Source organism: Osmerus eperlanus, chromosome 20 (assembly GCF_963692335.1).
Source record: "Osmerus eperlanus chromosome 20, fOsmEpe2.1, whole genome shotgun sequence".
Classification (NCBI taxonomy): Eukaryota; Metazoa; Chordata; class Actinopteri; order Osmeriformes; family Osmeridae; genus Osmerus; species Osmerus eperlanus.
This window is the reverse complement of record NC_085037.1, coordinates 4,893,038-4,909,815: the sequence shown is the minus strand read 5'-3', so window position 1 is coordinate 4,909,815 and position 16,778 is coordinate 4,893,038. Positions and strand designations below refer to the sequence as shown.

The window sequence follows — 16,778 nt, the reverse complement described above, 5'->3', positions numbered from 1 at the left end:
CCGAAGGCTACAGTATACTCGGTATAATCAGTGGGTTTCCTTTCGAATGAGTTTGGGACTGTGGCTAGCCAAAACGGCCCTCTGGTTTCCTGTGCACTGAATGAATGCCATGCAGCTTAAGCTTTAGAAAAGGATTGCTGATGATGGCGTAGCCGAGAAGTATGCTATTAATCTTCACTTTGGAGTTTTCTCCAACTTATAACTTGAAACCAGCAGAAGCCGTAAAAACTTTTTTTTACAGCACCATCTAACCCCCCACACCACCACCACCAACACGTGCTGCACTCTTTCCTGACAGAGCTGACAAGCTCAGGCTGTCTCCCACAATGACCTTTGGTGGAAAGCGGCCGTCAGAGTGGATCGCTGCAGAGATGGGTTCAGAAATGTCACAGCTCTGCAGGCCGTCACCCCTGCCTCACACAGGACTCACCTGACCCGGGAAGGCCCCAAACAGCCCTGGGCATCGCCCGCTCTGCACACAGCTCTCAAGAGGAGCTCACCCCATCCACCTCGTCCATTCACAGGGAGGTTAGAGTCTGGGCGTGTACAGCGCAGTCGACTGAATTGGTGTCCCCAGGTCAGGGTTTTGGAGTCTGCTGAATGGTATCGTATTTGACAAGGACAATAAAACAAAAAAAACAAGGCCTGTTATGCGACAGACAGCTTTTCTTTTTTTTACCAATACTTGTCCCCCCATGAACCGTTGAAAGCACTTTCGTCTCAGCTTCTCCTCTACGTTTTCTCAGGCTGCGGAAGGGAGCAGTGTGTCCAGTCATAATAATGTGAACCAGCTGCACTACTGTGTGGCGCTGTCCATGGTGCTGAATCCAGGCACATCCTAGCTGCCAGTTTGCAGCTCGGTCTGATGTACATGAAGGTTTAAGTTCACTCTTCAGCAAGTCTCATGGGTATAAGCATGGCACACACTGACTGTCCTGTAGGGTTTTTCTGAGCACAAAGACTAGTTGTACTCTTCCAGTCCCTACTGTCTCTCTGTTGCGAGTTTGAAGAGGGCATCAGAGCGGTCTCCTTGACACTGCCTCTAATGGACTATCCCTGGACCAGCCAGTTCATCACCTGAGCCTGACTATCATCTGTCCCCAAACCTGGAGCCCAATGAATATTCCCCTTGATCAGCCTTACATTAGCACACAGTCCTTGGCAGCCTGACAGGGATTACACTCAGTCCTTAAACTGTCAGAGGAACTCACCAGGAGTGGGGGAACTATTTGGAGTTGTGTTACTCAGTTTCCACGTTTTCCCCCGTGTTTTATATCAAGGACAAGAGGTGGATGGGAACAATTATTTGATTAGTGGACGTGCAGATTTCCACCTTCAGTGAAACGACAAACCCACATGTATTTTTATTTTAAAAGCACATGGTGTTTTGTTCAAAGTTATTGTTATTGTTGGTTCCCAGACAGTTTTTTTTATTTAAATGTCCTTAAAAAAAAAAAAATATATATATATATATACCTTTAAAACCCTACCCTTAAGAAACAGTAGTTCAATGACCTCAGTTGCATTGTTGCCAATGTCGTGGAGGAGGGTGTATCCATACATCCACGCATTCAGGCTCTTCTGGAAATTGTACCTGCCATTACTTGTCCTTTGATTGTCCCCCTTAAAATGTTCTTTGATTCTGTACCTGAGAGCTGAAGGCTAAGGAGAGGACTCGTACAGTAGTGCCCCAGAGGAGGCATCCACGAGCTCCTTCTGAAGGGTGCCTGATGATGAGTTTCACATTTCCTCCAGGGTAATTGCTTGCCTGCAGAGTCTGGTAGGGCGGGGGTCTGCCACATTGGAAAGCATACGGCCTTTGATCTGGCTCGTGCCCCTTGAGTTCAATGCGAGAGCTTGGAGGCTGGAAAGGAAGTGGCATGCGAGAGGCCGCCGCTGTGGGGCTGTTACTTAGCCTCTCTTTCCTTCTCTCCCTCCACGACCTCAAGTAGTTGTCATGTCAGAATCAGAATGGGATTTATTCGCCATGAAAGTTTGCACAGACAAGGAATTTGCTTTGGCAGGAAGGTGCATACAATAAACATATACCTAAAATTTAAATATGTGGACTATCTATACTAAGGGTACATAAACTAGCAGTACTAAGTGGGATTAGAATATAATTAAATATACAATAAAATAAAATATAAGTTGCCGTAAATTACAATATAAAAATACAAATATTACAAAAAATACAAATGTACAAGATACCATTTTGTAATGCAGTGCAAAAAGCAGTGTGTTTTAAGCAAGAAGTCATTAGAGTCAGTGTGGTCCCTTGGCCTTGTTGAAGAGGCCAACAGCGGAAGGGAAGAAACTGTTTTTGTGGCGTGAGGTATTGGTCCTGATGGACCGCAGCCTTCTGCCGGAGGGGAGTGACTGAAACAGGGAGTGTCCAGGGTGGGAGGAGTCGGCCACAATCTTCCTCGCTCGCCTCAGGGTCCTCGAGGTGTGCAGGTCCTCGAGGGTAGGCAGATTGCAGCCAATCACCTTCTCAGCAGTGCGGATGATACGCTGCAGTCTGCTCTTGTCCTTGGCAGTGGCAGCAGCGTACCAGACGGTGATGGAGGAGGTGGGGATGGACTCAATGATGGCTGAGTAGAAGTGCACCATGTCTGTCAGGGTTGAAGTTTGAAGTGTGTGTGTGTGTGTGTGTGTATAGATAGTTGTACCCCTGTTATCTAGATCAGTGGTTCCCAACCCGGGTCCTCGGGGCACCCTATCCTGAATGTTTTAGATGTTCCCTGATCCAACACACCTGATTCAAATGAATGGGTCGTTATCCAGCTCTGCAGAAGCCTGCTTATGACCATTCATTTGAACTAGGTGTGTTGGAGCAGGGAGACATCTAAAACAGGCAGGACAGGGTGCCCTGAGGACCAGGGTTGGGAACCACTGATCTGGGGGGGGGGGGGGGGGGGGGTAGTAGCAGATGTAGTTTTGTTTATCAACCGGTTTTCCCCCTGTGTTTGTTGATCACATGCTGATTTGCCCTCTGCTCTCATTCGGCTGTCCTCATTAAAGGGACAGACACGCTCTAAAACACATCATTACCTCCCCCAAGCAAGACTTGTTTATTTTGCAAATACAAGCTTTTAACCATTATTGCCTATAAACCTGCATCGCTCGACAACTTCAAGCCATAATCTATGCTCTGACTACCTATGATTTCCTGACAGGCTAACACAGTCAGAGATGGGTGTTGGCAATAAGGGGTGTCAAATCCATTCCTCGTGGGATTTTGGTGTGGACTCGTCTGGAGTTCTTTCTTCAATAACTTTAAGCAAACAGCAGTAGGTCAGGAGAGTGAGCTTCTATTGACTGACCCTGTGATCTCCTCGTGTGAAGGGAGTCTGCCAGCTTCTGGTTGAGCCTGCCTTAGTCCACCTCGTGTTGATATCTCCTCCCACAGTCCAGGGAGATCATCCAACTCCTTGTCCGGACCAATTATCTTTCAACTGTATTTCACTCACAACTCCCCTCTTCCTCAGAAGACCTGCTAGACAAAAATAAATACACACACACTGCTGTATATACACATACACTGTGTATTATATATACAGTATATATGAACATATATGCTCTGAAAGCATTTATTTATGTTGTCCCCCATTTCAAACACAACCCTTTAGAAATACCTTTGCTATGGACTTAGTGTTCATTGTAGGTGACCCTTGCCACTGCTGAGACACTAAATGGATAATAAGTCTGGCAATAGCAATCATATGTGACTGAGTGTCTAGCACACTGTGCACCCACTGAGGTCTATAGAGGACACGTCATGGCTGCTCAAGCTCCAAACTATCTTGCTGAAGGTTGTCTCTTCTATTCCTACTAACATCTTTACATTCAATACCAATTTTTAACTCATACATGTATACTGTTATGAAAACAACAGATTTGAGCTCAACCAATCTTTCTTAAGGTCGCTGTCTCAAACGCCTTCCTTTCTGGGGTTTTGAGGGATGAGGTAGGTTTGTTCTGTTCTCACAGGACATGAGTGACGAGGCCCAAGGAGGCTGTGTTTAGACCACTCCGTTACAAAACGTGCCAAACTATTTGTTAAACAAGCCATTGTAGGAAGGTACCAGTAATTGTTATAAGATTACATTGTCCCTGAAGTTCCTGGTTTAGAACAAGGACTCATTCCATTATTCCATGTGAAAGCATGATATGACCACCCTTAAGATATAGTAATTGAGTTTACAGCCAAGGTCAGCTTTTCTTAAACTTCCTGTGAACAGAATACCTGATATGGGCATTTTGCCTCAGGTAAAGATTTGCCTCCAAAATATGCCTCCAAATTCAATGTGAAGCTAATGCTGTTGGTCATGATTTGGAGTGACGTGGAATCTGGGCTGTTTTTCTTCTAGTTTAAGGTATTTGCTCTTTATTAAAAATGATTAGACAGCCATGTGTGTCTGGGTTTTGCATGTCAGTCATTTTGATTGGTTGGTTATATGACCAGTCCCTGAATCACTTTTAGAAGCTTTGAGACTTTGCTCAAAGCCCTGTAGTCTCGGATGATAGAAATGTTTTCAACAAACATATTAAATACATTCCCGCTGGTCTTGCTCCTTTACCACAGATAACAGACAATAGTTTCTCCAATAGAGGAATCCACTTTACTCATGTTTCAACAGCACACGATTCACATCCATCTCTTTCATTTGAAGTAAAGCGGACAGAAATGAATTGAATGAAAGGGAAAGCATGAAGCATGCGTCAGAGGATGGAGAAAGAGCTGCGTGTGTCTGCCTTAGTGATTCTCATGTCCTGCTGTCAATTATCATGTCCGTCTTCCCGGATATATAGTGACGTGGATATGAAGCAATCTCACTCATATCTGCATGTTGTGTACGTAGATCCGCAACCACTACCTCAAAGCGATTTGAGAGAAACAAAATCGGCCTTGTATCAAGGCCTTATTACCTACTAAATAACACTTATTACAAGCACCTGTATATAACGTGTTACCGAATTCCTATATTCCGAAATAGTGGTAAGTAGTAAGAACTGAACTGGACTTTCTATTTATCCCCGTGGCTCATCAATGTTTCAAACTTCCCGACCAGCTCTGCTCTAACCAGACTGAGAGGCCCCCATGCTGGGCTCTGTCTGCCTGGCCTCTTATTCAAGACGAGTAACGGCAACTTGAAGAAAGCAGTCGTGCTGTTTCTGGGGGCCTGTTGAGGACTGTCTCGCTGCTTAAGGCTATAAGTGTTTCGACTTTGTGAACCGTGGTTTAGCTGGGTGAGGGTAAGTGATTTGAGACCATCACGAGGTAGGCAAGGCCCAAATGCCCTCATCTCTCATCCACGGCTAGCCACTCGCTGAGAGCAATAGCTTTGATTCATGCTGGGAGGACAGGATACATATAGTACACGTTAGTACTGTGAAACTATCAGCTATTATGGTTGCTGCTCTTGGAGTGTTTCTATTTCAGTTAATTTTTTTGAAACTGTTCACACAGGCCCATGTTTGTTATTTCATTGGGTACCTGTCCAATTTATTTGACATGTCTACAACCTAAAATGTCCCAAATGAGATGAGTTTTGTTTATATTTTAACAAATTCATGCAGTGAGAAGTCCTCAAACTGTGTTGCTTTCCAGGGACTTCACAACAAGATATGTTTATTGACGTGGAGGGCTTGGATTTAATGAATTGAACGAATTTTGTCAAGTTGACCATCCCGACGGACATGCATATTGCTTACATAATAATTAGATTTCACAAGATGTATTGCTGAAACAGTGTAATAATCAATAAGTATTGTGGTCAGGAACCATACATAGCAGAGTCACCTATACTGATGAATGCTGTAGTTGAAGGCCAAACCAATATATCCAGCTGTTGTTTTGTGATGTAGGGTGGCCTAGCTAGCAGACCATTCGTGAGATACGATGTAGTGTTTTAGTTCTTTAACTTAAAAGCTCTGACTGAAACTAAGAGCCAGTAAATCCTGTTATTATGGTTGACCCTTCAAAGAGGGGATGGGGGGGAATCATAAGTTGCTCAGGGGTTGCTATACCAAAGTGCAGGTAGGCTGTAGAACTCCCCACAAATACTAGCAATATCTACTGGGGACAGTTACTGATGGCCAAGAAAGAGCTCATCTTAAAAAGTATGTTATCCCAGATTTACTGTTTCAGGTTTGGCCTGCCTCTGGCTGGTTTTACTGAGGTAATACTGAAGGTATGTGCTACATCAAGAGGGATACACCCTAGATGCCTTTATTTCTGCCCATTCTCGTGTTATGGAGGCAGGCCTACTGGGATTGGTCCAGTGGTATAGGGAATTGTAAAAGAGGAGACTTGAAGTTCTAAAGATGTCAACTGTCTAGTTTTTTTGCATTTTGTCCAAGATTTTTCCATCTTTTTAGCTTACTTTCTGAAATGTTTTGGTTTGTTGATTGTGGCATCTCATTGGCGGTAATCTGCCTTGAAGAAATGTGTTTCCTGAGCACACATTCATTTTTATACTTCATAATAGGATGTGTCAGGGACATCCTCTGGTAAAATTTTAATGGAACACCCAAATTACTGTTTAAAATAATTAAATTAATCTGGATTTTTTATTTATCTCCGTAGCCTATTCTATTTCAGTCCTATGGAATATGCCATTCCTACCCTCTCTCCGCTTCATTTCCTGCTCTAAATAATGGAGGGGGAAAGTCATCTGATGGGTTTTCCCTGGAGGGAGAGGGTAATTAAGCTCAGTTACAGGCCAGAGTGATCCGTATGTTAAGAGCTAGCATGTAGCCTCATTTGCAGATACGCCACATCAAAAGCAGGCTGTTGCCAGATGTCCTAGACAACCAACCCAGAAGTGAGAAGATGTGTGTGTGTGTGTGTGTTTGTCCTACTCAGTCCTTGAGCAGGCATACACTCAACACTCTCCCCTCTTCCAACAGGTGGACGACATTCTGGGCGAGGAGAGCGATAATGAGAGCGAGGAGCGGGGGAAGAAGCTCGGCGAAGAGGAGGATGAAGAGGAGGAGGCAGAGCGGTCACAGGTGGGCGCGTCGAGAACCCCGAAGGGAGAGCAGCACGGCTCTCAGGCCCTCGGCACCGTCGTCAAGGAGAGGACGGAGACACGATGGAGCGGCGAGGGCAGCCCGGCAGACAATGTGTCAAGGTACCCACAACACACTAGCACTCCTGACAATATAACGTTAGTTAGTGACTAGATGGGGGCGCAGAAGTATGAAGCGACGTCATGTTTTCACTTCCATGGTCCCTAGTGTTTCACTGCCACCCCCACTCAGTCCTCTTGTCCTACACAGTGGTTGGCCTGGTTCGTCGGCCTGGTTCGTCGCCATGGACTCTCATGGATTCAACCAGACGGAGGGTTATGGCCCTGCGCCAGTGTCCCAGTGCGCTGGAAGTGGGCCAGGCGGGGGCCCGGATAAGCCAGGTTGGGCTGCTAGACACCCAGAAATCTGTCTCTTCTGCCCAGCTCCCTCTCCCAGATGTCTGGCATGCCCCAGCTCTGACTCTGGCCCCGTCTGGAGCCCAGGGAGGGGGCTGTGGAGGACATGCCTCCATCTGGGCTCTTTCTTCCCAGCACAGAGCAGCCAGGCTGGGTAGAAAGCACCTAGCCCCTCTGTCATCTGGTCATCTTTTAGATGAGAAAATTAAACAGGGAAAAATATTTTGGAAGACCTGGCTCACAGTTGTTTGGAAAAGGATTTTCTTTTCAGTAGGCATTAGTCCGGGTTCATGTTAGCTTGGTGTTCTTTTGTCTATTCCTTGTGGTATAATGGTTGGATCTTCGCCAATCACCACCGTCTGTGAACAGAAAGCAAGTGAGTGGAGCAAGAGGCAGCTGAAAGCCTTGCGGTAGCTTGACAGCATCCGTTAGTCCTAACAAAGAATGGCTCCCACTTGTTCACTTCTCTTTGACAGTAGCCCTAATGTTCCTCCGCCTCCTCCTCCTCTTCTGGACATCCGCTTCTTCATCCCACTCGTCTGTCCAGCCCAGGAGGTCTGAGGGCTGTTGGTCAGGCGGACTCCGCCAGGGCATGGGGATTTATTCCTCACCACCAGGCATCTGTGGTCTGGTGAGCACCTGGTCAATTCAATTTCACTCCCTCTGAGAACATGTTGTGTTTCGTAGGTAGCCAGCAGCAGCTGATCGACACCACCAGGTGTTTGCTGCGTACCTATCCAGAGTCAAAGCCAACCCCTGGTGGGTTTCTGGAAGCGTTTGAATCATTGAAAGCTGACATACGAATACATTCTTTATACTATTACAGTAATACTTTCCTAAGAAGTCCCTGACGTTTATTGACCATGATGCTCCATCCATGTACAACGTTTTGAATGCTCATGCTCATCCCTCGACAATTTGTTTTGGACTTATGATGCTGTAGGGTCCACATTTAAGCATACCATGCATGCCACAGTTGTTAAAGGCACCAGAAGCAGAGAGCATAAAGTTTCCATTGTGTACCTTTCAAATGTCGCAGTTTCTGAATTCAGTTCAGTAAATCTGCCTCTACAAACTACCGCAGTTTGTGTTTGAGGGAGAGAGGCAAATGCAGAACGGATGAGTTGAATTTCCAACTATTTATCCCTTTACGGCACTGCACACACAACAGTGGTTTACTCAGTCACTGTTTCCACAGAGCCTCCCTGCTGATGGGGATGTCAATTAAATCCATTAAAAGACGAGGAATGAGAAACGGCTTGACTTGGTAGCATTAGCTTTCCTTGTTTGCGATCTGCACAAATCTCTGAATTACTCCGTTTCTCTCCTTGTCTCTGTTTCTTTCACTTTAGGATTCATTTAAAGCTACTTTCTATTCCAAGTATTTTTAAGAACACCAGGATACAGGGTTTGCCATTTGTTCAGATTAAGTTAACATTCAGTCAATTACCATGTAACTACATAGCAACCATTAATCAAGTACGCATTGTAGGAATTGCCATGTAATTAAATGGTAGTATCTTATTAGTATGGGTTATTAGATAAGTGCAGGATGGGACGGTATGTGGGAGGGATGTCAGGGATAAGTGGGTGTTGTGAATGGGAAGTGGAAGGTTCTAGTACCAAAACTAGATCCATGTGAACATCTTTTCAGCCCTGGAAAAAATCAAACCTCCACTTAACAGAACTTGGTAAATATAGTAACCTGTAAACCATAATGAAAAGTAACTGCACGTACATGGCTCTTTGGAGACCGGAGTTCATTTAGGAGTAATTCTCCTCCATCCCATAGCTCCCTTCTCCCCTCCGCATCTTCAGACCCAGCATTGACAGAAAGCAGTTGCTAAGCTACAGTAGATGCACAGCTCCATGGAAACCACTTCTCTTTCTGAGCCCTTCAAAACATCAGTTTTCTGCTGCAGCCCCGCTTGCTTCCTGGTTGTCTTGGGGGAGCTAGAATGTTGTGTGACATCTGATGTTTCTGTTCCATTAGATACTGTAGGGAAAAGGATGGAAGGATTTTCTCTTTGTTTTTTTTACCTGTTTTGCTTTTCATTTCAAATACCTTGATATGTCAGGGCCAATTCAAGCTAGGCTCATTTATTAATCTCAGTCATTTTACTTCACCCTCCTTTTTATGTTGTTCTCCCTGACCTTGATGGCTGACAGACAGGCTTCATAGTTCTTCTTTTTTGCATGGTCAGTTTCCATGGCAGCCTTCAGTGTGGAGAAGAAGAACTAAGCCACGTGACTGTGCTCTCTAATTAACCACTGTGCAAAGGGGATACATTTCAATGATGGTCCGTTTTCAATCAAAAAGTTTTGACCTCTAATAACCCCAAACCTTGGAGCTGCTGTCAGTCGTCACTGCTTTCTGGACACTTGACACTGAAGTGTATTAATGTCACCCTGCGTGTTATATGGATGGCGTCAGAAATGAGAAAAAAACCTCTTAAGGCTGCCGTTTCAGCCCACTGATGGTGCGTTGGTGGTCATTAGCTCCACTTCCTCAGTGATTGATATAGTGATTAATGGTGAGCAGCAGGGTTTTCCCCCCCCGCTTCCTTAAGAGACGACCTGTTCAATTGGAAGAGGTGCCATTGGCCGGCAGGGATGGGGCGAGGGCTCGCGTAGACGTGTCAGTCCCACCACTTCAACACCCTCCACCCCCCCGTCATTATCGTCATCATTAACCTCCACAACCCACATCTTTTCATTCCTCCATGATTGCAATCAGCCTCCACTCCAGGACATTGTTGTGGCAGGCTTCTCATGTGGAGTGGTTTAATCCCCACATCAGGTTTTCTTCAGCAGGTCTGTGTTTTGGGCCGGTTGTGATGGAGACCTGCGATTTGTTCCAGATGGACCTGACGCTGCCCCTGCCTGTGATGCTGATGGGGTAGATAAAGGAAGCAATATTGGACTGAACCTTCCGGAAGCAAAGCAGCTGTTTGAGTGGAGGTGGCGCAACCTCTTACTAAGTCGGTTTTGCTGTTAAGGAGTCAGTTGACGTACAAACATTTTGGTTTGGCTACAAATGTAGTACCTTTTTGAGTAATCCATGTTTATGGATTTGTCTTGAAGGGTTATAGCATCTTAATATATTTCTAGCTTGAGTTTTAGTCTTCGAGCTGAGATTACCCTACATGCTGAGGACAGAACTATACTCATTTCTCTTAAGCCACATAAACAAAAATGAGCTTAGCTATTATGATTCTCCCTATGTCTGTCCTGAATCCTAATTTCCACATGCTGAGAAGGAAATTCTGACCTTCTCTCTCGAGTCAGCATATTCGCTCCTGTTCCTTCAGTACCTACTGTACAGTAAATTGTTGAAAATGTCACTTAACTGGTGCAGCTGTTGTTGTTGACATTTAAACTGTAATTAAGTTTGCATATTCATTCCATTCAAGTTATTTAGTTCTCGCCTCACATTTGTCATAGAACCAATGGAGTTGAACATGGCTGTTCATCATCGTGGCAAGGCATATCAGAGTGAATTAAGTTTGTTTGTGATGTTCACCCTCAACCTTTAAAATGCTCATTAGGATTCCTCCTGTAGGGGGAACTGTGTGAACTTGGATCACATTTGACCCAAACAAATAATGCTAACAATGCTAGCCATTAGGAGAAACTATTTCTTTTTTTTTAATACAGAAACAGAACTTCAATCTGAACAGCAGTCGCCATAGCTCAATTGGTAGTGACAGAAACTTGTAACTTAAGGACTTCACTTTGGATTCTGCCGGAAAGAGACATGTTTTTAGGATTCCTCCGTCAGGGTGGGGTTAACCCTAACCATCTACTGAGTCCATTTTTTAAGAATTTGCCTTTTTGGGGTAGGAATCGCACCATTGCTGCTTGCAGCTATATTTCCTTTTCCTTCTCTATGGACCTCTTCAGTGTTTCTATCTCCAAGTGGGACTGGGGGACAGTCATTAAATGAGTGTATTATTAGAACTGGGATGAAGTGGAGAAGGCAGAAGGGATGTATTTTCATTTTTTGTTTTACTCTAAACTGAGTTGTACAGGATGTCTATGTATAGCTCCTAACATGGCGGCTCTGTCGCTGTAGTTGGTGTGAAAGTGTTAAAGCTTTATTCATGTATCCGCATATTCACACCTAAAGTTCTTTGTGTGAATTCAAAAAACTTCTACAATTCTTTTTTTCTTCACAAATCTTCCCTCCGTTACTGTTACTCCACTGTTACGGCTTTCCTATGCATGTGTTTGAAGGAAGATGGGCCATGCTTAAAGGCTGTACAAGAGCAGATCAGACCCTCACATTTGTGTAGATTACACACAACATGTCTGATGTTTTAATCCGGGAAGGAAAAAGGACAATGATTTTACCATCTGGTGAGATGCTGATACTGTGATGGTGAAGTGTGTGTGTGTCTGTCTTTGTGTGTAGGGTGGGTGTGTGCGCCTACACTCGATACACAAGGGGAGTTGATTACCACCTCCCGTCATTTTCGCTTGTCAGATCGCGTGCCTCTGATTTTGGCGCGCTCTTATCACGGCAACGTCGCCTCAGTAAACGGGCCCCACCAGCAATTCCCACATTTTCCGGCCCTCGTCCCAGATTTCACACCGCGCTGCCTCACAGCATCACAGGATCATCGCCACACTCCCAACCAACACGTATGCCCCCCCCCTCACACACACACACACACCTTTAGACAAAATCGTTAGGAAAACACTCCAGCGAAACACAATTGGACGCTCTGTTCCTGTGTACGCACTCTGAAAGACGTTACACAACCCACGGCAGGAAGGAAGAAGGCAGAGGTGTTGGGTGGATGGAACTAGCTGGTGAGCGGGCTTGAGGAGCCCCCTGGCCCAGGAGTGGAACCATGCTGGGGCCTGATGATTGTCTAATCCCATTAGAGCTGAGCAGGCCCTGTGTTTGAAGCCACGGGGAGATAAGGGGATCGAGTGGCACCCATGTCCAACCACGCCACACTCCAATCAGGGACACGCAGAACGCGGCCATGTCTCCCGAGGCGTCGTCTCCACGCGCACCGTCGTACAGATTTCAAACACACCAAGACGCTGTCGTGCGAGGTCCACCATAAAGGGGGCCGCAGCAATGATTTCTTGCACCCTGAGAGGATTTGATTCTTGTTTTTTTACGTTTGTGAAACCAATATTTGATCTAGATGTTTTTGTTGCAGTCTATGTTCGCTCTGTGTTCCAGCTTGTTTGGCCAAGCAGGGGCCTGCGGTCATGATCAGGAGAGCTGAGATGCCAAGATGTTGGAATTCGAACGCCCTTTCATCCGGATCGACCGCTTGCTGATATCAAAAGCACACTAGGTGTGTTACAGTATGAGGAGAAATTAAAAATGAATCACAGAAAATCCCACCGGGCCAACCGAGGCGCTCTCTCCCTGCCCCTCCGTTTTACTCATGTTTCTCCGCTCACATGGTTTCACACGTACAGACCTTCTCAGCAGCACAGGAGGGTTCACCATCAGCCTCCACTATCAAGGCAGTGGATTCCCACGCCACGGTATTTGCGGACCGCAGGGAAGAGGGTAGCTAGCTCCCGTGCAGTTCAAGGATCATTCATCTCTCGCCCCCCCCCCCCCCCCCCCCCCCCGACAGGGCGTCGTCTCTAGTGGCAGGTCTGGAGAACAGGACTGCCTGGCTGTCTGGCAGAGCTTCCAGCCAAGCTGCAGTGGGAGCGGCGGAAGGCATCCGGGTAATGAGGACTCGATGTGGAACGTGGCTTTCTCTTCTTCCCCCGGAGTCATTAGGGCTTTTTCCTGGGGCCCGGGGCCTGACCGGCAGGCCTTTTGAAGGTTACAGATAATGATGGCGCTCCATTTTGATAATGCATTTGCCTCTCGCTATGAACCTCCTCCCCCCCACCCCCACCCCTCCAAGTCCTCTCAGATTGGTTTTGGCTGAGAGATAAGAGGCAGTGGGTTAGAATGATGTAGCTCTGATCAAAACCACTCTTTTGTTGTGTTTAAAAATGGGAAGATGTGTGTGTGTGTGTGTGTGTGTGTCTACTGTGTTTGAGTGTGTTTACACTGGTGTACAGAAGTGGGGTTCAAGTCAGTATGGAGTCAGAGCAGGGGACATTGCATGGCCTTGGCGCCTCGCTGATCTCAAAAACAGACGTCCAATTTAGTTCCCAGTGTGAGGCAGGCACTTGACGATTATTCAACCCAGTCCTGAATTTGCACAGTCATTTGCACAGCCCGCAATTGCCACACTAACAGTGTCCCTCCCTCTGCCCTCACTACCGCTTTTATGGCGTGACCGTTATTTATTCTCCCCCCCCCCCCCCATTCATGGATATTGACACTGTTGTTTCACGCATATGAGTCAGGTGGACACGGCAGACCTCAGCTCAATGGAACACAAACCACAGCGTCATGTGGAAAAAGCGTTTCGTTATTATTTTTCGCAGCCACACGGGAAAAGGTTTGCTGTAAAAGGCCCGAGTTTAACTGGTGCTCTCGGATGCCAAGAGGGGGGAGTTCACACAGAGGTTATTCTCTAAAACATGCATTAGAGGGGACGTTAAGAGTTTCACGTTGTCGGTCAATATTTCTCAGCTCTCCGCTGAGTTGAATGTGGCCTGTTAATGGGCTTGTTCTCAACTGGATATAGATTGTCGTAGAGCTGGGCTCTCCAGCTCTGTTCCCGTCAACAGTCGCAGCAATCCTAACTCATCGCACTCAGCTTGTCGACCTTTTTAGTAATAGGAATCAGTGTGTGCCATAGGGCACAGGATAGGGCTGGAGCAGGATTGGAGTGCACTGGTTTATGGTTAGCATATTTTGAAGGAGGGGTACTTGTTTGACACCAAAGGCTGTACGACGTGTCACAGGGAGGGTGTGAATGTGACTAGGCCCTGGCTGGAGACCCGTTAGCACAGAGCTGCAGAGTGGAGGGTTCCCCCGTTAGGAGCACTTAGGCGCTCGTTTTAGCTGAATTCTACACCGGGCTAATAAGCATGCAGGATAATTGACTCTGGTCCCCGAAGCCATGGCTCTTAGCTGTGGCCCTTCTCTCTCAGCTCTCCCTCCATCCGATCTCCCTTCAGTCTCTTTCTCTTGCGTTGTCTTTCTGTTTCACCCAGTCTCTCGTCTTGCTTTCTCTTAAAACACACACACACACACACACACATACACACACTGGAACAAGAACTACACTAGAACACAAATGGAAAACGTGGCTTGAAGTTCCTTTCAGTTCATTAGTCATTGTCCTGGGATATAAAACAAATCCTCGAGAAGGACATTTATGACAGCATTTGGTTCCCTGAGGCATTAGATATTGTGGAGTTGTGGTGAGCGCCCTCCTGCAGATAAGTTTGAGAGAGAGGGGCTGAGATTTCTCACCATCACTGGCTTTCTCTCCGCGGTCTCTCCAGGCCTGCAGAAGAGTTAGGCTACCGCTCTGTTTTCCAGCATCTCCAGTTTCAAAAAGCTCTCACTGTGTGTGTGTGCGTGCGTGCGTGCGTGTGTGACTCAGCAGACTCGCCAACAGAAGATGCAGTGCATCGACTCGCAGGGTGTCAGGTGACGTGCACCAAGTTTCCAATCCCAGCTGTCCGAGGCGCCGACGAGTTGCCACGGCGACGAGTAAGCTCCAACATGCCCACTTGTCTCTTCCTGCTGGTTCTCCTGCAGACTACACCTGCTGTCTCACAGACATCCTTCCCTCTGCCGCCAAAGGCCAACCTCATTTCAGAGCCTCGGAGAGTGAAGCCATTTACAGACCAGTAATCCTTAGTGTTGTGGTAGCTAGTCAGAAAGCCTTACAGGTGCGTGTTTGATATCAAAAACGATTAACTGATCCTTAGCACTGCAGTAGGAGTGAATTGTATTGTAGTTACACCTAGCTGTCGAAAAGCCTATTCCCCCGTGTTTGTGGTAAGCCGAAGCCATTTCATTTCAAATCATGCCAATACCGACCGGTCTCTTCTCCTCTGTGGTGTGAGCTGGTGCAGCAGGACAGGGCAGACGGGCCTTCTGTCTTCTGCTCCATACACGTTCTGAAGCTCCTCCAGCCTGTCCTCCACCCTAACCCTTCTCATCATGGACTTCTTCAGGACTTTAGAAGAATTTGAGATGTCTCTTCAGGACTTCTCTGCCTCCAAGAGAAGGGTGTCAGACCGCCCCTAACTTGTGAGTGGGGGTGTTTTCTCTGCGCCAGACCCAAGACGTTCTTCTAATTGCGCTGGCCTTGAGCATTGTTGCTCCCGTCACAGCGTTTTAGACCCGCTGTGTGCGAGGCCTGTCTGGCTTCCCGTTTTGGTATTTCTCTGTCGTAGCACGGCGCCCCTTCCGCTCCACGCTGAATCAATAATCTGCCCTTCAAAAGTATTCTCACTCGGTTGACAGAGGTGTGCGTGCGGAACAGTACCGACCGCTGGGTCCGTGCGACCAGGCCTTGACGGGTCTCACAGCTCCGTCACGGTGCCCCTTCGGCGTGGCTAGCGCTCCGCTAAACGAGTCCCTCTGCGTTGTTCAGGGAGTCGGCGCTAAGAGTCAGTACCGAGAGCTCAAGTGACCCAGGGAAACGGCGAGCAAGAATCCTCTCCGTTATTACCTACCTTGTCAGAAAGATGGATGTTGAAGATGGCTATCACCCGTACCTCTAATCCTCTGTTTTTCCTCATGTTTTCACTGCAGGAAGAACAAGGAATAAGGATGATTTATTTATGTATTTATTTATTCACTTTTTTTCTTCCCTAAGCCAAATATGACAAGAATATCCTGACAGAATGAGCTCATCAGAGAGTAAGACTGGGGTGGACCGCGCTGAGCCCAGCCTTGTGTTCTGTCCTGTTCTCTTCTGTTCTGCTTTGTCTTCTATTTAGGGTGCTTTAAGCTGCGGGGTTTTGCCAGACGCCTCGGGTGTTTCCTCAGGGGCGTTGGAGTGTTATGTAACGCTGGGATGTGTTATGCAGCATTTTTTTTTGGGGGGGGGGGATAGCTGTCCCAATTATTCCTTTACATCTGCATTGGTTAGTAATCAAAATTACATCCGAAGCGAAGGATATTTCGGAGCTTATGAATAGAGCCTAACACAAAGCATGGGATAATGATTCATGTACCATCATCACCCATAATGAAATGTTGGGTATTCATGCCTTTTGCTTGAATCGGACTCCTGAGGTATCTGATTATTCATATCCTGTTGCAGCATTCGATTTCCCCCAAGAGCCGGACTCGGACTAGAGGCGGGCTGAAAATGCCGCCGTACTTGGACTGGAGCACAAAGATAAAAGAGATGGTATAGAACTAAAACCGTACTAGAACCAGCCTAGTCGTACTAGAACTGGAACTGAGGAGGTGGACTGAAGCACATGGAGGAACTG

General features: G+C 46.6%; 1 protein-coding gene across 2 annotated transcripts in view; it reads left to right on the top strand.

The window, feature by feature from the left end:
• Nucleotides 1-16,778, top strand: part of ctdp1 (CTD (carboxy-terminal domain, RNA polymerase II, polypeptide A) phosphatase, subunit 1) — a 45,798-nt gene that overhangs the window by 21,018 nt on the left and 8,002 nt on the right. For both annotated transcript variants that reach the window (XM_062487020.1, XM_062487019.1), the window contains exon 12: nucleotides 6,916-7,139. In XM_062487020.1, coding sequence (XP_062343004.1) covers nucleotides 6,916-7,139 — 224 coding nt within the window. The remainder of the gene's footprint in view (nucleotides 1-6,915; nucleotides 7,140-16,778) is intronic.